At 41.2% G+C, this 26,493-nt stretch overlaps 1 protein-coding gene across 2 annotated transcripts in view; it reads right to left on the minus strand.

The window, feature by feature from the left end:
- The window catches only part of LOC135913348 (SH3 domain-binding protein 5-like), a 38,655-nt gene that overhangs the window by 8,116 nt on the left and 4,046 nt on the right, over nt 1-26,493 (minus strand). The window contains exons 4-9 of one of the 2 annotated variants that reach the window (XM_065445942.1): nt 18,799-18,966; nt 15,579-15,709; nt 10,551-10,616; nt 6,968-7,010; nt 3,341-3,607; nt 675-782 (exon numbers count right to left, since the gene is read on the minus strand). In XM_065445942.1, the coding sequence (XP_065302014.1) occupies nt 675-782; nt 3,341-3,607; nt 6,968-7,010; nt 10,551-10,616; nt 15,579-15,709; nt 18,799-18,966 (783 nt within the window). The remainder of the gene's footprint in view (nt 1-674; nt 783-3,340; nt 3,608-6,967; nt 7,011-10,550; nt 10,617-15,578; nt 15,710-18,798; nt 18,967-26,493) is intronic. The other variant, XM_065445943.1, reaches the window with a different exon arrangement.

Consider the following 26,493-nt stretch of genomic DNA (forward strand, 5'->3'; position numbering starts at 1 on the left):
AATTGATGCTTTGTCTTTTGGGCAAAACTGTCACTTTTTAACTCCCACTTTCAGCAGTGCTTGGTTCTTCACTGTCAATTCAACATGACAATAAGCGCTTCTGATGAAATGCTTTTACACTTATTTACAACTACTATTGCTTTATGCTTATCTTTATCAATCAGCACAAGCTTTCCACATGAATGATGAAAATGTGCCAAACGATGACTGCCACAGTGCAATGAGAGGCCTGTGCCCACAACTACAATGTCGATGATCAAGAATCCAGCCCTTGTTAGCTACGCACAATCCTCAGCTGAGGCCATTTCAAAGGCACAAACACATGGCACAGGTGATGACAAGTTTCTTTAGCTACACCAAAACGTGGTAAATACAAGAGGTATTGTAATTCACGAATTCCAGGCATTACTGTTGCTGTATTTTTTTTTTTTTACTATGCTCAAACATGTTTGAATTCATGTATAGTTCTTGACTTTCTTTTGCTCCTGCAGCCACTGTTATAATATGGTGTCCTTTCTCGTTTTTTTTTTTTTTACACGAAGTCCTCTGTCGGAACATTCTTTTATGGTTTATATTTAATGTTTATGCTCTCTCCTTTACAAGCCTGAAAAGGTCTACAGTGTTTGCACATAAATAAATAAAATAGCGAAGCTAGGGGCAGTCAGGAATCTTACCTCAGAAAAGGCCCTTCGAATGCCTGCTGGATGCCTCTGAGTTCTTCGAGGCTCAGGCAATTTTTGATATGTCTCTTCACTGCAGATATCCTCATATATTTTCAGCATCTGCAACAAAACAAGTGATATATTCTTCAGCTAGCTTGCAGAGGCTGAAATTGAGGTTGGTTATCCAAGTGTGATAAGAGTGGTTGGTTACGTGGTCAAACATACACTGAAAGAGGTCTCGCAGTAAAAAAAAGACTGTATTGGGAACTCATGTTATGTACAGCATGGTACAATTTTAAGAAAACAGCTGGTCTGTATTCAAGCCAACATAACTTCAACATTTCAACTTCATTGAAAAAATTGTTAGTGTGAAGCATTAAGTAAACTTCTATTGATAAATAATTACTTTCCTGACCCCTGTATATAATAAGCTAGAGTCACCGCCGAAACATTATTTAGGTATCATTATTAATTTTTATTAATCACAACATCTTTCATTTAAAAGTAGGCTTAATTGTACACAGAGAATAGATTCACATGGGCATATTTAACAAGTTTACAAAGCAAGCAAATCATGAGCATAGCAAAGCATTGCAAACAGTATTACTAGATATGTTGCAGAAAACATCTTGCTGTAGCGAACTCCAGACTCACAGGAGCATTGGGTTAATACACCTTGCAAAGAGAGGTAACAGAACAGAAGTGGAAAACAAATTCGAGATGCAATATTAATGCTAAGATAGAGTCAAACATTAGGACAAATTAAAGTTTGACAAAAATATGGATGAGCAAAAAGTGCATTTAAATGAGAACAATGATGGCAGAGTCTATGCTGAAACAGTAATTGTAATAAGTAGATACATAAAAAATGAGCTGTTTAAATATTCATAATTACTTTACACCAAGGGCCGACAAATTGATCCTTGATGAGGACTGGTCAAGTTATGAATAATTTGTGAAACCAGTTGTGCCTTTGAATAAACTACAAGAAATTGTGGTTCATGGGGGATTTTAGAAATACCCCAAGTGACTTGGCATGCCTGAAGAGTAGGATCAGTAAAAGTGCATGTGCATAGAACCCACTTGGCTTGGGTGGTACGAAGAGTAGTAAGCGTACATTAACTTTGGATTTGCTTGTTCTGAAACTCCCTATTCCCAACACTGCACGTTGAGATTCACAGACTGCAGTTGACTGAATGATTGGTACTATGGTGCTCACCCTTACAGTGCAGTAACTGCCTGACAGCAAAAATCTACTCGCCATAGTTGTCTGGCAGCCAGACCAGGCGACACCAGTACTTATGTATGCTAGCACTGTACTGCAGAGAGGGCGGTGCAGGCATATGAGTACACCGCTGACTCACAATAATTCAAAGCCCTAGTTCTGTTGTTTCTGTAATCCAAAGTTGAATAACGAAAGGACTCAAACACAATTAGGACTCGTCAAAAGAATACAAGTATATGTACACCCAGTCGTGCCAGCCAGAAATGGGTATGAACAAATATGGGGCATTTCAGTAGTGGCTGTTCCCTATTTTCAGTCCTTTGCAGTCACACGCATCAACCTAATTTGTGGCCATTCCAGTCAGGAGCCGTATCACACATTTAGATGTCATGCAGGAAAAACAAGGGCTCAGGTAAACAAATGCACGTTAGTATATGATTTTTTTTAGGAAAGTTATGTATTCCTGAGGTTTTCAACAATACTTGAGCACTGTGTGGTAGCGCTCAAAGCACTTTTCTTGGTAGAGGCCAGGATTTGCACTGTCTTAGCGACCTCATTGTCGCTTCTTTTTAATGTTCTCCAATCTGAGGACCTTTACTGGCCATCTGAAGGCCAAATATAGTCATCTATAGCACTAAACTCATCTTCTGATTGAGTAAATTTATGTCAATTTTGTCCATAAAATGCACAAGCATAAAACATTGCCATCATTTCAGCACTTCACACCACAAACTGTACGAAAATCCTTTCAAGCATGGAGGAAGGAAAAGTGCTGTCCTTGTCTGGAAACATTGTGAAGCGCACTTTCTAGTTGAAAAAGTTCACGAAAGCTGGTGCTACCAATTCAAACAGATGTACTCAAGTGTACTTTTGCATTGCTTCAAGAAGTTGACAACCAATCCTAAAAATGTTTCCTCGAATGACTAATAAGCATTACGTTTCTGCATATTAAGTTTTCTGCATATTACCCTTCAAGCTTGCAATAAAATGTACACGGCATCTGAAGAAAAATTGGTCAAGAGGAAACAAGGTAAAAGGGAAAATTGCAAAGGACAATTAAAAGGAAACTACTAGGAGGCATCCAGAACAGCAACAGCTCGTCTAATGATGACGACAGTAGGGATGCCATGACAATGATGACAGCACAACAAGGACAATGGCGTGGCAATAATGGTGGCACAAGAATGATGACTCAACAACGACAATAGTGGCAAGGGTGACACCAACAATGAGAAATGATAGCATGATAACTCCAGCATGATAACTCCAATGAAAACAGTGGCTCAGGCATTTCATACTAGAATCGAATGCAAGGCAGGAACAAGTAGTTTTATTTGACCGCCAAAGAAGCACGATAATTATAGGCATTTTGATTATGCCAGTGAGAGACTCCACAAAATTTGTACAGAGTACAGCTGTCACTGCAAAACAATCCGTAGCCTGGCTTCCTTACCTCTGAGCTAGAAAGGCTAGAGGATTTCACTAGACGCTGCGGGAACCCATCACCCACGGCATGGGCAAAGCCATCATCACTGCTACCACGGCCGCAGCAGTCGTCGCTGCTGAGCAGACTGCTGCCGCTACTGCTGCTGTTTGGCATCAGCAGGCGGTCGTGGTGCATCTGGTCGCTGATTTGCTCCAAGTTGTGCAGAGCCTCGGTGTACGAGAACTTGACCCGCATGACATCCTCTTCCATGTGGAAAACTCGTTTTTTCTGCTCCTGCAGTGGACAACACCGACAGGCAATCGGTGAAGAAAAACTGAACCGACCCCAACAGCTTGCAAGCATGGGCAGCACACAGGGTTTCACAACAAGGCTATTAAAGGGAGTTCAACGACAGCTTTTACGTGGCGGCAGCAGTGGCAATGTGCGGAACCTCAGTTGGCATTGAACAGGAGAAGAAAACAGCCAGCAACACAGCCTGTGTAGCAAATCCGAAGCAGCCGTACTATGACCGGGCTACTGCAAAGCGTGGCCAGACACCGATGCTGGCAAAGCTGGCGGGGCCAAACAGAAACATGCAAAAAATATAGTGGAGAGTATAGAAGTACTAAGCTTGAATATAATGAAGTATTTGAAACGACTTTGGTATAGCAAAGGAACTGCACTGGAATATAAGATGCGTTTCAAAAGACTTTGGTACATTTTGGGCAGTACCACACCAGACACCTAGGACTTCAGGAAAGTGTAAGAGCTCCTTTATACAGTGTTGCTGTCTTTCTGCAACGAGTTGCTTGAGTTTGCATACTTCTATGAGGTTTCTTTTTATTTTTTATTCTTTCATGAAGGTAACCTTTAAGTGCCCACACGAAGAACATCTCTAAAGTCTAGCCTATTTCCCAGCCTACTTGTTCATTGAAGGCCTGATTCCAGCACAGTGTGGTTTGTTGCAGTTAAGTAAACCCTCACCTTTGCAACACATACAAAATATTGGATATAGTCCAATGCTGTATATAATCTTAGCCCAAATGTGGTCCATTCGGTTACCAACTAAAGCAGGTACCCCCTGGCACGCAGCTTAGTCATTTTAGCAGGTCATTGCGCAGCCTAAAATGCAATACTGCAGCAAACTGCACCGGAAACATGTTTTATGTGACTGCCTCGCAATTTCCTGAATATTTTACGTGTTGTAAGCTGGAAAACCAGGCACCACATACATATGACTGCATAAGAGTGGGCACTAGATGGTATCTGCGGTAATTAGGCAAAATTCATCCCTTCTATGAGGAAACACGGGCAAGGTACAACCTTTATGAGCACTGTCACAAGTGCCAATGATGCCATAAATAAAACATATGCCAAATCCCAACAAATGACACAATTTATTTGAATAAATCAATAATTGAAGGCAAGCAAATGTGGCATAGCAATAGAAGTGCCACATAATTTATTTTTTTATTTCAGACATTTATCTCATTGCTATGCATAGTCATTGTGAATCTTGCATTGAGCGAAGAAAGTGCAGGAAGAGAACTGATGGAGTGGCCTTGCCTCTCTTTTTCTGCATCTTTTTTTTTTTTTGCTCAGCAGAGTTCACAATGAATTACCATATAGCTCAACAGCAAACCCTGCTAAATAGTATGGTCTGTTTTTGCTCTATCAGATAAGATAGCCAGGTATTGGAAAGCGAAATATTTTTGAAATGTGAAGTCAAAAGCACACTTGCGAAACAACGCATGAATGTTATATATCTGTTTGCATTTTTCCATAAGCGATGCCTATGGATTTAGCCTTTTACCCTGGTACCTATCCTACTACAACAATGCAAGAACTGCAGACGGCAAAGGGTTCAATTATCATGGCGAGGCATATTGTGGCACACGAGTGGAGACATCTTTGTTTTGTTTCAAACTTATCGAAGACAATAAGAAAGGACAGCAGACGTTAGCCCCGATATTAGGAATAGCCTCTCTTCCCCCCCCCCCCCCCCCCAAGAAAAATATTATTGGCAGTATTGCGCCAAGAAAGCATGTACAGCAATACTAAGGTTTAGCGTTCTGCTTGAACTCTTTGGACAGTGTTCTAACGTATGCGTGGATTCGACATAAGAGGGTGTGCCAAAATTTTTGGCACCCCTAAACGCTTCAACACACCACTTAGGGCCTTTAATAGCATTGTACAGGTGCCATTGTGCTCCATGCAAAAAGTGGTGCATGTAAAATTACATCATTTTCAGAGTGCGAGCCCTTCTATTTTCTGATCTTTTTAATAGTCAGGACATTTAGTATAAAAGGCATGCGCTGTGAACAAAAAGTTTCATGACTTTCGCACACACATCGCAATTCTTAAAAATCCTGAGGAATAATTCAGCCAAGAACGTAGACATGGTCTGACAACTGTCTTGGTTGAATAGCGTAGCATCTACCTTGCATATAAGGGATAGGTAAAAGCATACCATACTGAAGCATAAGTATATATGGAACAGCACGGTGACGGCAAAAATCAACCTCGATGTCCACACAATTGCTATCATATTGCACAACAGTATTGTGTAGATGCACTATACTACCACGTCGTCTTGTAGTCTGTCAACATCTATCCAAATCTGTCTCTCTTTAGTGTATCACTTGGTACTTCTCCAATCGCGAAATTATCCTTTTCAAATGGCCCACATAAACAAAGAACAATTCAATTTGAATCCCATGGCGTTGGCTGTTGGTACATTGAGATGCGGGGAAAACATTTTATAATTTATTTTTCTCATCTGTGTCTGCTGTTTTTCTCAGGTTCAATTATAGGGCACATACATAAACACACACATACATACATATATACATGCAACAGAGTAATGGGTAACATGCTGTATTACAATAAACAGACTGAACAGACATACACATGAACACTGTCATGCAGCTAACTCAGCTGGTCCTCACTATAGCAATCACCAATCTAGCAAGCAGACAAATATTTCAAAAAGATTGTTTTATTACACTTTCGTTTCTCATGATACCTTGAGGCAAATCCTCTGAAGGAAAAAAAATGTAAATGCAAAGTTCATTTAGTCATAGTCTATTTCTACAGGAGCTCTGTAACGAAAACAAGCAAATGAAAGAGCATGCTTTGGGCCAAGAACGCTTGCATGTCTTTACATGCAACAGTGTCACTTGGGTGCCTTCGGTGCTTTCTGCGCGAGCTTCAGCAATGGTTAATTTGTTCCAATGCCTTTGCCGACTACATTAAAGAAACATAATTCATAATGGATTTATTTTTGCTTCTAATTCTGCTTTTTATACCGAGATTCAGCTACGGAGATTCTCTGTCAGCACAATTCAACAGAAATGAGCAACTCCCCAATGGCCAAATTAAATGCTGTCATCAGTGATCGTACCAAATGCACTCATCTCCTTTATGCCACAAATTGCATGTGCATGCAACAGTATCTATGTCTAGCATACTATGGTAACGTAGTTATTCAGTGCCATACACAAGTTACTGAAGCATGCACTTATATAGCAAGCTTTTCATTTACATTTGTTTAGAAATCCTGCCTTAAAAGAAATTCATGCAGAACCATTCTTTTTTTTTTTTCTGTAATACAGCAAGACAGTCATTGCATCCAAAAGTCATTGCTAAACTTACCTCAAGAGCTTCATTTAGCTGTGCCTTCATCTCAAAGTATGGCCTGAAAGCGAGCAAGCACACAAACATTCTCCCACCTGCCTTTTTACGCTCATGCAGAGACCATTAGCAACAAGACCACCAAGACAAATTAAATGAATTTTTACACTTCTGTGGTCTACCCTGCAAAATCGTCGCTTTTTAACATGGTAGGCGAGTGACCATACACAGAGAGAAAATAGGTGAAAGTTAAAAATGCGGCACGCATCCACAAAACAGCTTCTTCTATAAGGCTAATAGAATAACACAGAACTGGCTTACTGAGTATGAGTACAATGATACATGTTAATAGCATGCAACAGCAAATCCAATGACCATTTCGATTAGTAATAACTTTAGTCACAATGGACAAGCATACTGCTATGCTTGCACAGTGTTAGTTTTTCAGGCACTAACACAAAATATTGTGACGTGCATTAAAATTTTCATAACAACATGTGTATCCGCTTCAAGCAAGAATGATGCAGCGAATATTCGAGGTCACTACAGGTGCTAAGTTAATTACTGCTTTTAATAAAGTTGTACCTGACATTGCTGCACACCATGGCACAGGACTCCCGATTTATTTCAACTTTATGTACAAACAATTTTACAGCGTTTACCCGTACATATGTTGCATCTTTTTCCTTATGATGAGCAAAACAAGGACAAGGTAAAAGCAGGAGCCAAGGTTTTGACAGGCAGACTTGTCCTTTTCGAGGCAATCTTTTTTTCTGTCGAAACATTGGCTCCCAATTTTAGCTTGTTCTCATTTTGCTCATCAGCTTGAATTTCCGTCTCCTGCCTTCCCCATGTTTGCCCATCTTTTTTTCTTAATATTTCATGTGCATGACAGAATAATCCAATTTGATGCATTCATTTTCAAAATGTTTTTCAGAGGTACCAAAATCAATTATAATTATCATTTATGATAATGAAAAAGGTGGAGCCTTTCTTTTAACAGCATCGCGACCACGGTACGACAGGTGTCGGCTCGCACACCCTGACATGTAGGCAACATGCAACACAGCTGCCATAATCTGCATGATAAAAACCTGCAGCAGCTTGTATGGCTCCCGTGAATTTGAGCACTTCATTAATTCTTTTATACTGCAAGTAGCGAAATAAGAGGGCAAGAAAAGCCAATGTCTATGACACACTTTCTTTTGAACACCACGCTGACCATATTTCCGGTCAGCATATGTGCATTTTTCAATTGGAACGTGGTAGCCTGGTGCAAGCTACTGTCTGCACCATTTCGCAACATGTGAAGTCACACAGAAGCAAAGTTTCCTGTGTGCTATTGCATGCAATGCTCAAACCAGGAACAATGCATTCGGACACTGCCTTCTGAGTGGCAGACCTTTTCAATGGTGAGTACAGATCAGTAGGTTTGATTAAAGCATAATAAATGATTTTTTTCCCTACACTTAGGCATAGTGCTGAATGTCAGCAGGGATATTAGCTTTTTTACATCAAAGGTGGTACACCCCCATATGTGAAAGAAAGGAATGTCACGTGAATATGTTCAGGGTTGCCAATTACCAGGCCCAAAACAAAGCCATAAAATCTTTCAAAGTACTGTAGTACAAAAATATAGCCAGCCTAGATTACTGATGAGAAAATTACCCAGAAAAGCAGCCAAGCTGCGACCAAATAATGCACACAATTACCCCGCACTTATGCTAAATGATATAATGAGAGAGACAGCTTCAATTAATGATTTCAGTGTGGATGTTAACAAGGCACAAAAGAGAGCTTGAAGCCCTGTAATCATTACAGTATTACGATGATATTACAGGCAACATTATGGTAGATAACGATGTTTAAAGAAGTCATGAAATAGCCAAATGTTAAGAGGCCGATAGCCACATAGCTACAATGTTCTAAAGTTAGCCCATTTAGCGCAGAGTTGGCAAGCCTGGCAACCCTGGATTTATTAGCTGTGGTGCTGTGCTGAAACAAGCCTTTCTTTTGTGCTTGCATACACATGTGCTGCTCATGTGTCATCACATGTGCTATACACATGTGAGAATATTTGTTTTCTATCAATATAAGTGTGCGCACGGTGATCACATCCAACACAAAAAGATTCAAGTAGACTCTCTTTGTGAGAACAAGAAACAAGAAAGGCTAAATGAGTGCACTGAAAAAGGAAAGCACTTCAGCCCAGCGCAATACGTGCCATGCAATATGTGCATGCCCCTCCTGGCGCATGCACATGTGACCACTTGGGACCACGCATAGGTGCGTAGAGAGAAAGAAGCGAAGAAGTAACCAACATATGTTAGTGAAGATTTGTTTTTCCAGTGAAACATTTACATTAGCAGCTCAATGGATCCTAGTCATTCATTACAGCAATAGATATGTGTCCTCTGGCTGAACTCCCTGCAACAAGATATTGCTACCAGCCTTGTGGCACCCATGTATACTGTATTTACCACTATTGTAGCATGCACTCAACTGTAAGAAGCACACAATTTTGAGACAATTGGAGATGACCAGAAAGCCTGGCTGATCTTGAGAATGTCTAGAGTAGTGACTAGGCTTCAAAATTGTCATGCGACACTCCCTCATCGTCTTTTCCTTTCCTCCATGAGAATAGCACACCCTACAGCAACCTGTGGATTGGATTGCAAAAACTTTTTAATGCCGATGCCAATATCTTGTCACTATTACAGCTTTGGTTTCGTACTTGAATGTAATGTACATGTCCTCTTTTAAGACATTTTAATAGATTTTTTTAAAAGAAAGTGCCCACTGGAATGTAGTAGATATGATACGTGTCTCTGATATTCCACGAACGATAATGCACATACTGACATGCCGTTAAAACTCTCTGATATTATACAGAATGAGGTGCTACAATACAATAACACTGACAGCCAAGAAGTAAAAAGATTTTCTGGGCTTTTCGCTGCCACCACATTTCAACAAGTCATAAAAGGTGCTGCGAACAACACTTTACCAAACACAAACACCACGTTAAGTATGCCCAGTTTTCTAGGAGTACCGCACAAAAGGGTGTAGGGGTGGCATCATTGGCACCATGCAGTATGATATCGACATACAGGCATTCGACAAACATTAGCAACTGCTGCAAATTATGACCGTGACCTATATACTGCACCAATCTCAGAACTTTTAAGAAATATAAATATTTGTGATGGTGAAAATTCTATCACATTAGTGAGAAACCTTTCATGCAGTATCTTATAAGTATCTCATATCTAAGTTCTGCTGAAAAACCTAAATCAAATGTTTAGCACTGCTGCACACTGTTCATGTGTTCACATGTGTTAGCACATCTGTTTGATTTGCTGTTAACCACAGTGTTAATTAGAGCAAGCAATAATCAGGCCAAGGACAAAAGGAAACTTTCTAACAAAGAGATAAGCATGCTTAAGTAACATAAAACAAGCAGAGTAGTAAGTCTTACAAGGGAACCAACAATGGTTATCTAGGATGCAAAAGGGCTTCTCAAAATGTAGCAGGACTTGACAACAAAAAAGTGGGGCAAAGGAAAAGCTTATGTACGTAAAATACATAAAGCTGAGGTACTCACAGCAACTGAAGTTCATGCTGGTTTGCTAAATTGTTAAGTTGTAGCAAACTTCTGCGTGCTGACAGACTAAGAGGTTGAAGGGGCAGGGCGGGGATGGGGAGAAACAAAAATGACAATTGCCAAACCTATAGAGCATTCCTTTATTTAAAAAAAAATAGAGGAAAGCAAGCAGTTGTATAATATACATATCGTACTTGACACATTATTTCAGGTCATCAGTAACACCTGTGTGAGGAATGACCTCATAGCATGCAGTGGGCAAGTTTACCATTCCACTTACATTAAAAATTATTTAACATGTATGTGGCCTTTCGCTGCACATAACTGAACACATTAGCATGGCTGTGTGTGGCTCGACATTACTGTGGCAATAAGCTAAAATCCTGCAGCAATCATGAAGCAAGATATGCTTTAGAGGAAACATTACTGACATAAGTTCTACAAGCTACAAGTTAACGCGATAAACATACAAGAGGGAACAGAGTAGATATATAGTTGTTTGGCTGTCATGGCGATCATGGTGATAAAGTTATCTTTATCTAACAGGGTACTCCAGCATGCTATGAGATCCAAGTCATTGAAAGTGCCTGAGACCTTATCTGGCCCCACCAGAATGTAGGCTTTCTCTTTCCTAGCAGCGTTTATTTTTTTCGCTGCAGCTGTAACAAAAACATTACTTATCCCCACCGAACAATGTTGAGCAAAGCTGGAAAATGATGCAGCCATTGCTTCTGAAATGTCACCACTTTTGTTACAACTGTGTGGTCAGAGCTTTGCTTGTTGCCTCATATCTCGTAGGGCCTACTACGATGTGTGGGCCTGCTTGCTACTGCAATAGTAGCTACAGTCCTTTAAAGTTTACAAGAAAGCGTGTTTAGATCAACCACTTTCAATATTTAACCAACTTCTGGCCTTCCCTTCATCACTCTACCATAGCTTGAATATGCATGAAAAAATGCTGTCACCTCAAGCATCAGCTTTGACAATTTGAGCACCTAGCTCATGTACAGCATTTAGCAAAAATCAGCTACAGATAAGTCCTCACTGTTTCATTACAGTAAAGCCTCGTATGTACCCGGTTAATAAGTAATTCCAGTTAGTCATGATGAATACCCCATCCTGCGATTATTTACCTTAATATATTGGCTGACCACTTAAGCCGTAGTCACTTACCATGTGGCAAACAGTTTATGTATAGATGGTTTCACTCCCGCGATAACAGCAGTCAGAGTGCGGCCCCAAGAAACTTCTGGTCACAGAGCTTATCAGTCTAAAGCGCCGGAACACAAAGCACGTTTTTAAGTTGTCTGACTGAGCAGAAAGTCCATTTTTAAGTGTTGAGATAAAAGACATGTGCATTTTGTCTCAAGACTAACGCATACAATTTTTCGTACAACTTATGGCAACCTAGGCTAGTAAAATTATCGTTATGTATAGAGGAAAAGTGTTGAAAATCTGCGGGCTTAGATTTTAATGCACTCCTGGTACTCGATATCTCCACCAATGCTTTTTTTTGTTCGCTACATTTAGCAGGCCAGGTCAGTGAGCAAAACCGGAAGCCATCCAGGGCCTATGTTTGTAAACAGCAAAAGGGTCTATAGTACTCACTTCACTTTTAGGTGCGCACAAGTGCGAAATGTCATGTGCAAGGGCCACACATAGCAAAATTGCGGTGCACGGACCTTTTATGGATTGCAGTTGGCACCGATAGTGAAGCCAAAACATGGGGAACATCATGTGTTTCCTGCTTCCGTAGCTTCTGCCGCACTCACGTCATTCATGATGACGAAGGGTAAGTGGATGATGGCCTTCCGTATCTGATGCAGCGTGTGCATTAACCGTCATGAGGGTGTTCACAGAGAAGTGGGGCCTGATGGCGAAACTGGTTCACGGCCTTGCCGAGTTTGAAGATGTCGTTGTCGCTGCCAGGCTGCCACAGCGGCAAGTGAAAATCATTTGCTACCTGCTTACAAATACTCGTAAAACTTGCCTGTGTGCGTGTTTGAGTGAGAATTAAGACGTAGTTATTTTCTCGCAAGTGAGTCAATAGCTGTTCAATTAGTACATCACTTAGTGCGTACCTTATCCTCATTCCCCGCCAACTATGTATTAACGAGGTTTTACTGTAACAAATAAAAAAACTTGGTTAACTTTTGAAATGCACAGGCACTCACAAGAGAAGCCCGACACTCTTACCTCCTTTTGATTTCCCCGTGCCTTCTCCAAAAGCAGCAGCACTTGGTAGCCTTGTATTCTTTTTCCAGAACTTCATTTTCTCTTTCTGAACTACAGCTTTTGGTGTAATATTTTTCTTGGAAAAGCAGCAAACTGTGGTCACCTTTTGAAGACCTAGCATTTAGCAGCGCTACTACGTCTGTATAGTGCACCACCTGTTCCACAAACCATCAATGCTGCTACATAGGGTGTTCTTGACATGATCTGGGTGATTACTGTTTGCACGCCATGCTCAACATAAGGTGACAATACTATTTAAATGATTGATAAATATTCTGCTTAAAAGTCAAAAGGCAACATCAAATTATTCTACTACTATAATTGCCTATAGACTAAGAACAGTGTGACAAATCTATCTTTATGGTAATTGGTACATTAAATACAGCAACCAATTACTGTAGCTCATTCCCATTATCCTTGTTTAAGTGCACTTTAATACACAAAAGCAAAAGGCAAATTTAAACTGAGTTTGGCAGCCTATTTGCAACAATGAACTCATTCTTTCTAGCTCCTCCTTTTGCAGGAGCTACACTGCAAAGCTGCAAGTTTGTTTGTTTGCTCTTCTCTGTTTGGCACATAACAGAGTGTTACATGTGTTGCACAATCTATCAAAAGTGAAATGTGGCTGTCTTGTGCTGGCCTGCAGCTAAAGCTGACTTCCGAGACTTACAACAAACAAACCTCGGCACCTAATGGCTGCCAAGACAGATGAAGCAGCTGGTGTGCAATATTTACACTGATTTAACTATGGCTGCCTTTGTGAAAGTAAACAAGCTATGCAAGTTGCGAAAAAAGGACGCCAAACATGCCTGAACTATTTAACACTGTCTATATGCACAGAAGCCCTGCTCTCACAGCTACAACTTCACAGACAAAAAAGTTGGCAAAATGTATAGTATAATTATTACTTTTATTAAATAACGACACTTGATGCTACAAGCTACGACACCAGTGTGGCCTCTCTATTAATTGCCTGTGCAAATACCCACAAGATCATCGTGGCTGACAATACAACCTAAGTATGAAACTGAACAGAATGTCATTCTTTCATAAAATTGAGAGGAAAATAGTGTAACCAATGATGTTGGTAGTACTACCATATTTACTCGCATGATGAACGCAGCCCCACTTCTCCAATCAAGAAGTGTGTTTCTTCTTTTTCTCACATAATGATAGCCCCCTGAACTTGCTGCCATGAAGTAGGAGACACACAGTACGATTCGGCGTCTGATACGGCGTCCGGCGGGTGCGATTGTGTCTGACACCATGTCAGATGCAGAATCATATCCTCTCTCCTACTTTTATTGCGATAGCAATTATATGGATGCTCTAAGCACATTTTTGCCATCGTCATCATCGTCGCCCTCACCACACTCTGCATACTATAGGTATGAGTGAAAGCGGGCGAGGGAAGCCGATGATCGCAGCTCAATCTTACATGATGAAAGAGCCCTGGGGGGGAAGGGGAGGGAGGGCGGTGGCATTGTACTTTGGCAGCAACTGTGCATTGCGCAGCCACGGCCCGCCCGATCTTGAAAGCGATCTGCGTCAGGGGGCTGAGTCGATGGCGGCTCATACCTATGTGCGTGCTGTGTTCTCACCACTCATTCTGCATTGAAGCGAATACTTCGTGTAGCTGCCTACAGATTTGCTATCGCAATCGATGGTTCACATTTCTGGCAAAATGGACTTTTTTAGAGGTGGCTGCAGAGAAAGTTGCTCAAAATTTTTAACCCGCATAATGAACGCAACCGCCAACTTTGCGCATATTTTTCTGGAAAACAAGTGCGTTCATTATGCGAGTAAATACGGTATGTGTTAATGCTTAATAGAGTGCAGTTTCAAATAACAAGGGGGTCATAACGAAACAACGCTTGCACCTATTTTATGTAGGTACCCACATTGGATGATGTCAACATAAAGGGAGTCTAAGAAATCTTTTGCAAATTGGAAATGACCCATGGTATTAAAGGGGCCTTGCAACACCTTTTTTAAAAGGTGTACATATATGCATGGTACAAAAGAGATCACCTCACAAGACTTTTCTTTTTTTTTTTAATTCTAGAATGTGCCTCGTGTGAGTGCAGTTGCCAATCAAATGCTGCCTCTGTCGTACATTGTGATTTTCTCCTCTTTTTCATCGCCTTAACTGCACCTGAATCTGTGTTGCTGAGCCAATGTACAGCCATCATTGCGCAGAACTCTGGTACTGGCATGATATCTAAGACTAGTTCATTGTGCTACAATAATGGCAAGACCTACAAGATTGGTTCATCCCACCACAACATAAGCATAGTGGTTCTCTACCACCAGATGGTACCACCCCGTTGCAAGTGCAATGCTCATATCATCATCATCATTCTTCACTTGTGATCCTGTTGGGGGCACTGCTTTGTCATAATGTCTATAGATATCGAGCCAATAGCCATTGTGCTCATTGGTGCATCAATGAAAGCACAAAAAGAAGTGAGGATTTCAAGCAGTCATAGGAAAGGGTAGGCAGTCTTTTGAGTGCAACTGCATGCTCCCTGCTGCATAGAATGAAATAAAACTTGGCACATGCGTTCATGCAAGCATTGTCCAGTGGCTAAGGAGGTTTATGTGCCATGTTTAATAGGTACTGCAAGGCCCCTTTAAGGTAGTTGTCTGCAGAGTGGCTTTTTGTAACAGCCAGAGAACAGCTATCGATGCACTAGCTGGCAGTAACTAAATTATTTCCTTAGGCACTAACTGAATAATTTCATTCACAGCTCTCTATGCAGTGATAAAGGAAAAGCAGTCCAAAAACCTCACCTGGCCTTGACGATTGACTTTTTGAGAGCCTGGTGCAGATCAAGCACTGTTTGCTGCTGGCCTTTGCAGGCATGCCATAGTCGCCCCTGCTCGGCCCGGCTCACCACCCGCTCACGCTCGGCCTCGTTCACCTGAACCAAGACCGTCGCATGTCTTTGTCAGGAGTAACAGCGTGAACATGGCGTGCATCTTGTGAGAAGAATACAAAGATGCAGGTCGGCAAAAAAAAAAAAAAAATTGTCCCCCTCCTCGGTCTCCCGGCTTTGGGTAGCGAACCCCACTTTCTGTTCTAATTGACGTCCCTGCCTTTCATCTTCCTCCACCTTGCTGTCTCAAGCAGGGAGAAGAACAAGAGAAAAAGGAAAGTATTTGTGAAGAAAAAAGGCATGTGAAATGTGAGGGAAGAGGAAGAGAAAAATACTAAGCTAGAGTTCAGCACCACTAAATCACTAAATATGCATATTCTAGGGTACAACAAAAGTTTGTCTTGTCAGGCAGAGGTTGAAGTGAATCTTGGTAACTGGCCAAGCCTGAAGAAAAATATATGTTTTGGAACCGCATATGGGTACCTTGTTCACTGAGTAAGACAAGCTAACGGTGTTACTTAAGTACATAACACACTCATTACGTTATGCACACTGGGACAACGCTAGTATTGTAGTGAAGGAAAAGAATGTATCGTCCTGATGGCTGCTGGAATCACTGATTACTTAGTCAACACTAGCTACAGTGAACTGGACACTAGGAAATATGTAACCTGTTTACACATGCTCATTATGTGACATGTTGCACACTTAAGCAACAATGTTAGCTTGTCATACTCAGAGAGCAAGGCAGCCATACGCAGTTCTGAAACATAGATTCTTCAGACTTGGACTTCAATTGAAATATAGAATAGCACGTTTAGAATGTAATGATAGTGATGTCTCGGCAGCTGCATGTGTTAATCATGGGTGACGTTGCACGCTCTCATTTATCAAAGTGACGTTTTGATACCTTATATCTCTTACAAACTTGCAAGTTCATGCCCTGATTTTATTTTCAATCCATTTCCCTACCCCTGTCGCTTATTCTGTTTCTTTAACTGACCATTGGTTATCTGTTCTACACACTGCATGGTATGTCCAACTGCACTCCTCTTAATATCAGTTACCCTAATTTGTTCTCTAAGCTATACTGACATCATCTTATCTCATAATGCTACACCTAGCAATCATTTTCTATTCTATCACTTGTTCTATAATAGTTAGCTTCGTTTCAGGTTTTTTTGTTGCCTTCCACATATCGATTTGGTGTATCGAACTATATTAGGTGCACATTACTAGTCATAACTTTGTTTGCGTTTTTAATAACTCTAGCAGCAAGGTGTACCTATTTGTCAATTCTACTTTAAAACTGCGGAAAGTTGTCTCACCTCCAACTACAAGGCAAGACCAAAATAGTGAATTTTTTTACATGATTCCAAGGTAGCAGTGACACGTGCCACATGGTATGCATGAATTTAATTATTTTCAGTATTTTTACACAGCTGGTGTGAACATACAGCTTTTATTTATGATCAATTACTTTTCAAGATACCTTTACTATAGTGGGGTATAACACCCAGAACAGTGGTTCATTGGAACGATTGACATTCTTCACTGCTGACTTATTTAAAGAACTCACACTGACAGTGGTATACCAATAAGTGATATCAACTGAGAATGTGGTGCTTACCTCTGCATTCCAGAACATTCTTGCACTCAACATTCCACATAAACTCAAAACAGTGGATGGCAGTGCCCCCACTCGATTCCAGTGGTCAACGCACTTCAATGACACCCCACGATGATTTACGAGTGGTAATGTTGTAACCAGGAGCCCTTCTTGTCTATTCAAGATGCATTGGAGTGAAAGTTTATTTTCCACGTAACTCCTCGCCACATAAATCACCAGAAAGCGTAACTGAAGCATATAGTCTTTTTCAGCCAAAAAGCAGCAATGTGTTTAACCGTATTTATTCAATTATAAGGTGGTTACGATTATAAGGCGAGGGTGTAGTTTTGAGACCTAAGAAAAAGCATTTAGGTATCCACACTAATATAAGGCTATATAAAGTAATCGGCGGATTATTCAGACTTGGTGGAAAGCGCCCGAAAAACAGCATAATCGAAAGCCCCTGGGATAATCTGTGCATGTTAATTTTGCCTTGAGGAGTGACTTCATTGCAACATGAATTACGCCTTATGGCTTTAGAGCAGGGCAGGTCACGCTGCCTTGAAATCACTCCTTACAGCAAAATTTGCATACAGTCTAACCCACCTATAACAATCCCAGATATAATGAATTACCGGTTATAACGACCACATTTCACTGGATTTACAATTCTGTAACCCTGCCTATTATACTGCGTCCATATATAACAAACCTTTTCAAAAGTGCTGTACTGCTACAATGTACACTTCAAACTTGGTCACAGTAGAAGGATGGCACACCCACAATTACAAAGTGCAAGAGAACAAAAATGAAGTGGTATTTAACTGCCAATGCCGGCGTATTGAAGTGCGAGTCCACATATGATGAACTACTGGCAGAACGACAAATTTTTGCAGAGCTATCAAGTATGTTATAAATGAGTTTGACTGTATAACCCACACCCCGCCTTTACTATTCAAATTTTCTAATTCTCAGTGTGGGTTATATGCACAAAATATAGCACTGCCTCCCTTGACAAGGCTTAATAGTTGCTAGAATTTGCACTGCCATCTAAAATCTGGATCACCAAAAATGTGGCATTGTTGCTGCCATATTGAAATACTAGTAACTGAATCTGTCAGCCTTGCATATAAGGCGGGGGGTGACTTCAAGGCTAAGGATAATAGGAAAAGACCTCGCCATGTATTCAAACAAATAAGGTACTTAATAAGAGTTGTAGTTTCTAGTATAAGCTTGTTTGTGCCCATACTGGTTTCCTTTGCAGCTTTGTGCTACTCTTGGGTTCGTCTATATGTTACTTTCGTCTTGTGTCAAGTCTATTATGCTACAGTACATCGTGGTCAGTCAATACAACCTATTCCAATTTTCTGTTATGCTAAATGTAAAGGGTTAATCATCATCAATTGGGTGTTGACAATGAACTTGCAGCCAGATGCATCCATGTCCACAGCTGATAGCTGCACAGTTGCAGCCAAAACCTTAGCCAAACCACAAACAATGGCAGTGAAGCTGCCACCGCACTAACCCGAACAGTAGCCTGGTTGAGCATTTCTTGAAAGACAGGGTCCAGAGAACCCTGGGCACCTTGACGCCGCAGGCCTTCTTCCGCCAGTGCCACCATCTGTCGGGCAGTGCAATGTGCCAACGATGCCCGTTCATGCCGCAGAGAGGCTTTGCGCGCTGCATCTTCCAGCTGCAGAATGCATTCACAACCTCAGTCATACCCTCCGACAAAATCACTCGTTCACAGAAAGGCTGATTCCCATGGCAAACTGAATAGACTGATTCCACAATGAGTTTCACTATTAGCCTCGGGGCTATGATCTTTGAATGGCACCCTCTCACGTGCTACCTTAGTGAGGGAACTCCGTTGCCATGCCGGCTTTGCTCTCGCGATGTGAAGGCAACTTGAAGCTGTCGGTCGGTTTGATCTGCTCGAGTTTTTTGAAATTCGAGTCTGCGGGTTTTCGATCAGTATGTATTGAATGTTCTAGGACACTACTCCTTGCAAAATCGAGCGAAGTAGTCATCACTATATTCGGTGTGGATTGCTCGTGGCGTCGTCTGCTACACATCAGCGTGTATATGTGCATGTACGGCACTGGCTTTTTGCCATCGCTGTTTCATTTTTATGGGGCACTCATAATGATTTGTTGGCCCTTTTTTGACTATGAATTTTGGCATTTGGCCTTCAGCTATAATGTCTGCGCTGTAATAGTGTATTTGTGTCTGCATTGTAATAGAGTATTTGTCATCTCAGCGCATGCTGCATGTTGGGTCATCCACTCAGTTTGCCACAGACATTCCCATTTTGTTGTTGCCCAGCACATTAAGCATACCTCGAAAGAATTTTGATACCATTCTCAGGAAACTAGGAGGTCACTGCAATGTGTTAATGCATGCACTGCTTTAGCGGCATAACAGAAAAATGTGGTATGAGACGTCCGATAGAATGGAGGACAAAATTAGTGAGCAAAACAAACTATGTAGTTCTATGCTGTAGTACTGCATAATTTTTAATTAGATTTGATTACTTTCACCATGACAGAGCTTGCCCCTGCATACTGGTCGGCTCAGCGTAACCCCCCCCCCCTTTTTTTTTCCTTCCTTGCTCCTGCTGTGGGTAGCGTGCACATTCCCTAGGCTAGATTCATCCAGCAATGAGAATTAGTGCTGTCGTGTAAAACAGGAAACAACCTTTTCTTATATCACCATATCCAATATATTTTGTTTTGTAAGCAAGGTCATATGCATTTCAAACTAAAACAAGAAAATTGACAAGTTTAGTTTTGGTGGTACTTAATAAGTAGCTGGAATGCTAAACACACAAAGAAAAAGAAGGGGGTTCTGTGTTTCTTTAACACAATATTATTATTACTACACTGATTAAGCAATATGTTCCGGGTAGTTTCCGGTACTTGGAAAGTGCGTTGAACAGAAGTAGCATTATGCTAACCTAAACATTTCTTTTTTTTTGCATTAGAATGTGGTAATGAGATTTATTTGGTAGAAAATAATGCAAAGCATGCTTGATGATTGGGAATGATAGCATGAGGTGCCCCACTAATACCTTCAAGGTAAACCACTTGTCAGTAAAGTAACAAGACTTTTCTTGCCAGAAAATGTTTTATATATGCAACACCAAGGTGTCTGGAATCATGAGTGAACTGTGAAATTCGCATTCAACAAGAATGCTGCTTAGTGAACATGAAATTTTACGAATGAGCCCTGCGATCGTGCTTCATTTCCAAAGCTGCATAGACACTCATTTACTTGCTTGGCACAATGTTTTATGACTAAGACATGAGATCGTGTTCCTGCCCGCGAGAAACGTGGTCATATGAAAAAAAAAAAGACTATATAAACAATAAGTTCTGCGATTTTACGTGCCGAAACCCCCAAATAATTATCAGGTGCATCATGAAGCACCCTGGATTCATTTGGCCAGCTGGGGTTCTTCACCGTGCACGTAATTCTAAGCACATGCATTTCGATCTCACTGAAATGCAGTCACCGTGGAAGAGGCCGAATCAGCGACCTCAACCTTAACAGCGCAACACCATAGAAACTGGGTTATAACACAGGGCAGTTATATGGAAGACACATTTATATATAAGGTTTCTTGACCTCCTAATGACGTCAATTATAAAATTAACACAGGGAAAGAATACTGATAGTAACTGGACAGCGCCATGCTATGCAAGCACGCAGTCAGAGCATGATCAAACTCATGAAAATGAAGTTATTCTAGCTGGAGCGTGGCAGACGACAAAGGAGAGTCCCCCGTCTGATGTACACGAGTACACCGATTGCACATGAGTCAAATAGACCCTGTTCTCATAGCAAACTGAACAGACTGATTTCGCAGCAAGTTCCACTATGCCATTCCTGCCACAAAGCATGCCAGTAGTTGCAGTAGTTAGTAAACATCAGGGAAACTATAGTTTGATCTACTTTGTGTTTGTACCATGACAAACCCACTTAGCCTTCAGCAAATGGCAAGGGGATGACGATAAAATTATTTTACAAAAGGAGTGTGGTTGAGGAGAGTGACCACCCATCATTCTAAATTTCACTGGAGGAAATCCACAATGGCATTGTCCTCGATGTTCCCTTAAACATTGTCCAAATGTTCCTCTAAGCATTGCAGCAAGGACTACCATCGGTTCAGCATCATCAAGGTCATTGTGCATGTGCTGTGAACATAGTGAAATCAATCTATCAATGCATTTTGACACCATACCAGAGCAACATACAGCAAGGCACAAGGGCCGAGTCACCCGAAACTTGCTGTTGTTTCATCAGTGATTTTGCCTGGGGACAAATCATGGCATCGTTCAGCAGCACTCTTCTGCACATCATTTTACATTGTTGTTGGGCCATGTTATGTTCTGTCTCTAGGGAATGGGCAATTTCACTGATTTTAATTCCTGGTTTTAATTGTTTGAGTATCCCAAAGCAATGCAAAAGCTGTGAGTGATACTGTAGTGAAGGGCTTCAGATTAACTTTGACTACCTAGGGCTCTTTACCACTTTTCCAACATTTGGCACCGAAAGGTTTTTGTGTGCATTCTGACCCTTTACAGTCGGGAATCGAACCTGTAACCTTGTGCTCAGCAAAACAATGTTACTGCCACTGAGCCAACCCTGTAGGTTGTTAAGGACTAAATCAGTAATTCAGTCTGCCTTGTGATTCTACTTAACTCTTTCCTTGATACAGAAAATGTGATCATCTTCAGTGTTTCCATGCATTACTGTTTTATTAGTCATAACATAAAGTGCAATAAATCATAGAGTCGCAATATTGTTGCTCTTTTTCTTTCGCGGAAGCAAAGCAAGAGTAACTACCCATAATATTTTAGACAACCTTTATCTGAAATGCCAAAGAAGCACATGGAAAAGCATGAAGAAAAACATTTGATTGCAATTTTAGTGAAAGTTTAAATCTGCAATTTGCAAAATATGTGCCTTCCTCAGAGTTTTCAACTTCAATTAGTCAAGCCACGCTAAAAATTTACAATAGTGCAGATTTTGTCAACGTTGACATCACCACAGTCAACATACTGTGCTAGTCAGAAAAAAGGTTGTGCCAAGGTTAAACTTCGATATAATGAAGTAGGTAAATTCGGCATTTTGCTTCGTTATATCGAAATTTCGTTGGATTGAAACTCGACCTTTTATGCAAATAAGTACAATCGCCGATCGAGTTTTCTTTGACGGAAAGGGGCGACAGAATTTTCCGAATTATCGGGCAATCGAAAAAAGCAAATTTGAATAATAAAACAATTCATTTTGATGAATTAGGGATTCGGCGACGAATGATGCGGTTTCATGCCATGCCGACGATATCTTCACATAGGCTGTACGGATTGAGCGAAGAGTCACGTTTTCGCGTGCGCTCTGCCCCCGCATCTGATAACGTCGCCCTCATTGGGACGACTCTATCATGAAAAGCACCGGCAGCGAGGAGAGAAGGCTTCGTCTGCCTCTCGATCCAATGGGTTACCGAAACTGGAGATTACGCAACCTTCAATACTAAACACGCGGGAAGACAGCTTACATGACGCGACGCCGACTGGCCACGCCCTCTCTTTGCACACACGACAGATTACCTTTGAAAGCAGGGTGCGCGGCTGCGTATGTACTCAGTTGCGCTTACAGCCACGCGCAGCCACGGCCGAGACGCGCCAGAAACCGCGAAGCGCCAGCTTACTCTCCCCATCCCCGCCCCTCGCATTTGATAGCGTTGCCGCGAGCAGCTCCCCTCCCCCTCTTTTATTTCCTTTGCTCGGGAGGCAGGCGGCACTCTTACGTGAAGCCACTATCTTCTCACGCTCGCACTTTTTCACTCGCACCTAAAGCACAAAGTGCGCGGGGCGCGATAGGATCTTATCGCACTTGGACTTCATACTCAACATGATGCGGCTTCACTTCGGTGGTCGCTCTTGTCGCGCCGCGCGCGATTTGTGAGGTGCCGTATGCATGCAGCCGCTTGTAATTCAATCATCTGACCAGCTGCGCCCGTCCGCGGAAGTTCTTGTTTATTGTCTCAGCATTCCTCTGCTGCGGAAGCAAAATTTCGTTATATTGAAATCGCATACAACCACACTTCGTTATATTGAGGTTCTAATTACATGGTATTGTATGGACAAGAGGTTATGAAAAGTTAAATACTGTGTTATATCGAGGTTTAACTGTATATCACTAATCATGCAGAAAGCATTCGTTTTTACTCGTTGTAGAAAGCTTCTAGGTCATTCCTTTGTGCACTGTTTTAGGCTTTCAAAACAGTGACAGTCTAGGCGGGAAACATTAAATACCTACCTCTTGGCTAAACATGCTCAACCAGCTGCATTCAAAAAGCACATTGATTCATGCCCCTTGAATTAACACTGGATCCTTCATGTGCTGCGTTTAATATTATTAGTGAACAATAAAACCATTCACACAAGTTGCGTAAAAGCAGTACGAGATGAGATTGCTTGCAAAGATTTGCAAAAGGCCGAGCTAAAATCAACTGGGTGCTCTTCGCCAAGTGAAAACTCCACACAAATGGAAGCATTTCTCATATAATATGTTATGCATTGTTGAATTAAATTGTCCTAATGGTGGGAAAAAATAAGGTTGCACACAAAAATCAAAACAATGCGTGCTCGTGAACATAAACTAAAATTTGAAGCACCTTAGCAGCACAGCTGTCAGAGCAGAAAATAAGAAAATCTGAAAGAATTTGTTAAGCTCTTCCTGTCTTCACTGCTGTTGATAGTTAAATATACAGCAGCCAAGTCATTCAAAGTATGATACCTGCTGCCAAAGTGTTACTTTTCAAGGCTCTAATGTGCCAAGGATTGATGGCACATTGTGGCTTTCATATCCCACAGATATGACCTAATACTTCGCACCTTACATTGCTCTCTTTCTTTTTCACTTGCACCATTTCTGGTGCATCGCAAGTGGACTCTAAATTTCTTGCAGAATATAATTAATTCTTCTAAGCTACATACTCTTAACATTCCCTAAAAAAACTACCGCCAGGTGTTACCATGAGTTTAGCCTGAAACTGTTCTGCCCACACATCAATACAACTAAATACAGCTTTTATCTCCTTTGGAAAGCCTTACCTGGTAGCACTGCATGTTCTGTACCTCTTAATAATTTATTTTTGCATTTGCAACTATGTCATATTCCAATATCTGGGTTTAACATTCTTGTTGCTGTTATGTATCATTCTTTGTAAGTTCTCTTTGTATCCACACCTGCTATAGCCCTTGCAGGGCTGCAGTATGTAAAAAATAAATATGACCAAAAATAAAAGTTCAGCAGTGCAGTGTGTGAAGTTGCTTTTAAAGAAAACTCCTGAAGTTGACTTTTGGCAGCGTATTTTAAATAATGCTACTGAAGTGCCTGACAAGGGGTTGGCATCCCCCTACATTACCCTTTCTTGCTTTACAAGTTTACATAACATTCAATGCAAATATGCCACACTTAACGTCTCTGCTATTTCATGCACGCTAGTGTGCAGTGTAGGTGTGCATGACAGCAAAAAAAAAATATCTGCCTTTCTTTTGAACAAGCTATGTGGACAAACAATTATAGTTAAACATGCCTTTACAATAGAGCGAGTGAGTGAAATGACTTTATTAAACTTTATTAAAGAAACCAGCGCATCGAGGCCTGGGCTTAGCCAGCGCCAGAGGCAGTAGAGAGACCTTCTCTACCAGCTGCTTCTCGAGCTCGCTGGGTGGCCCATAGTTGGTCTTGCAGATCTGAGCTGATCAGCAGAGCTTTCCACTGCACCCGAAACTGTTCTGAGGAGACTACATTTTTATTCCATCATCATCGTCGTCGTCGTCATCATCATCATCATCAGCCTATTTTATGTCCACTGCAGGACGAAGGCCTCTCCCTACGATCTCCAATTACCCCTGTCCTGCGCCAACCGATTCTAACTAACACCCGCAAATTTCCTCATTTCATCGCACCACCTAGTCTTCTGTGGTCCTCTACTACACTTTCCTTCTCTTGGTACTCATTCTGTAACCCTAATGTTCTAACGGTTATCTACTCTATGCATTACATGACCTGCCCAGCACCATTTTTTTGTCTTCATGTCAATTAGAATGTCGTCTATACACATTTGCTCTCTGGTCCAAATCGCTCTCTTTCTGTCCCTTAAAGTTATGCCTAGCATTCTTCGTTCCATCACTCTTTGCACAGTCCTTAACTCGTTCTCAAGCTTCTCTGTCAGTCTCCAATAAGTCTCTGCCCCCTATGTCATCACTGGTAAAATGCACTGATTGTATACCTTCCTTTTCAATGATAACAGTAAGCTTCAAGTCAGGAGCTCACGATGTCCCATTTTATTCCATTCCCAACCCACTTTTATTCTTCTGTGAATTTCTTCTCATAGTCAGGGTTCCCTGTGATTAGCTGACCTAGGTAAACGTACTCCTTCACAGACTCTAGAGGCTGACTGGCAATCATGAATTCTTGTTCCCTTGCGCTGCTATTCATCATTATCTTTGTCTTCTGCATATTAATCTTCAACCCCACTCTTACGTTCTCTCTGTTAAAGTCCTCTATCATTTGTTGCAATTCGTCTGCAGTGTTGCTGAATAGAACAATGTCATCAGCAAACCGAAGGTTGCTGAGGTATTTGCCGTCGATCCTTACTCCTAAACCTTCCCAGTTTAATAGCTTGAATATTTCTTCCAATCACGCAGTGAATAGTATTGGAGAGATTGTGTCTCCTTGTCTGAATCCTTTCTTTATAGGTACCTTCCTACTTTTCTTGTGTAGAATTAAGGTGGCTGTGGAATCTCTGTAGATATTTTCCAAGGTATTTACGTAAGCGGTCTGTACTCCTTGATTACACAATGCCTCTATGACTGCTGGTATCTCTACTGAATCAAATGCTTTTTCGTAATCTATGAAAGCAAATAGAGAGGCTTATTGTACTTTGCAGATTTCTCGGTAATCTGATTAATGACATGGATGTGATCCATGGTAGAGAATCTCTTCCTGAAGCCTGCCTGTTACCTTCGTTGACTAAAGTTCAATGTTGCCCTTATTCTATTGGAAATTGTTTTGTTAAATATTTTATATAATACTGGGAGTAAGCTAATGGGCCTATAGTTTTTCAATTCTTTAATGTCTCCCTTTTTGTGGATTAGTATAATGTTTGCATTTTTCCAGTTTTCTGGGACCCTTGCAGTTGATA

This window comes from Dermacentor albipictus, chromosome 4, assembly GCF_038994185.2.
Source record: "Dermacentor albipictus isolate Rhodes 1998 colony chromosome 4, USDA_Dalb.pri_finalv2, whole genome shotgun sequence".
Lineage (NCBI taxonomy): Eukaryota > Metazoa > Arthropoda > Arachnida > Ixodida > Ixodidae > Dermacentor > Dermacentor albipictus.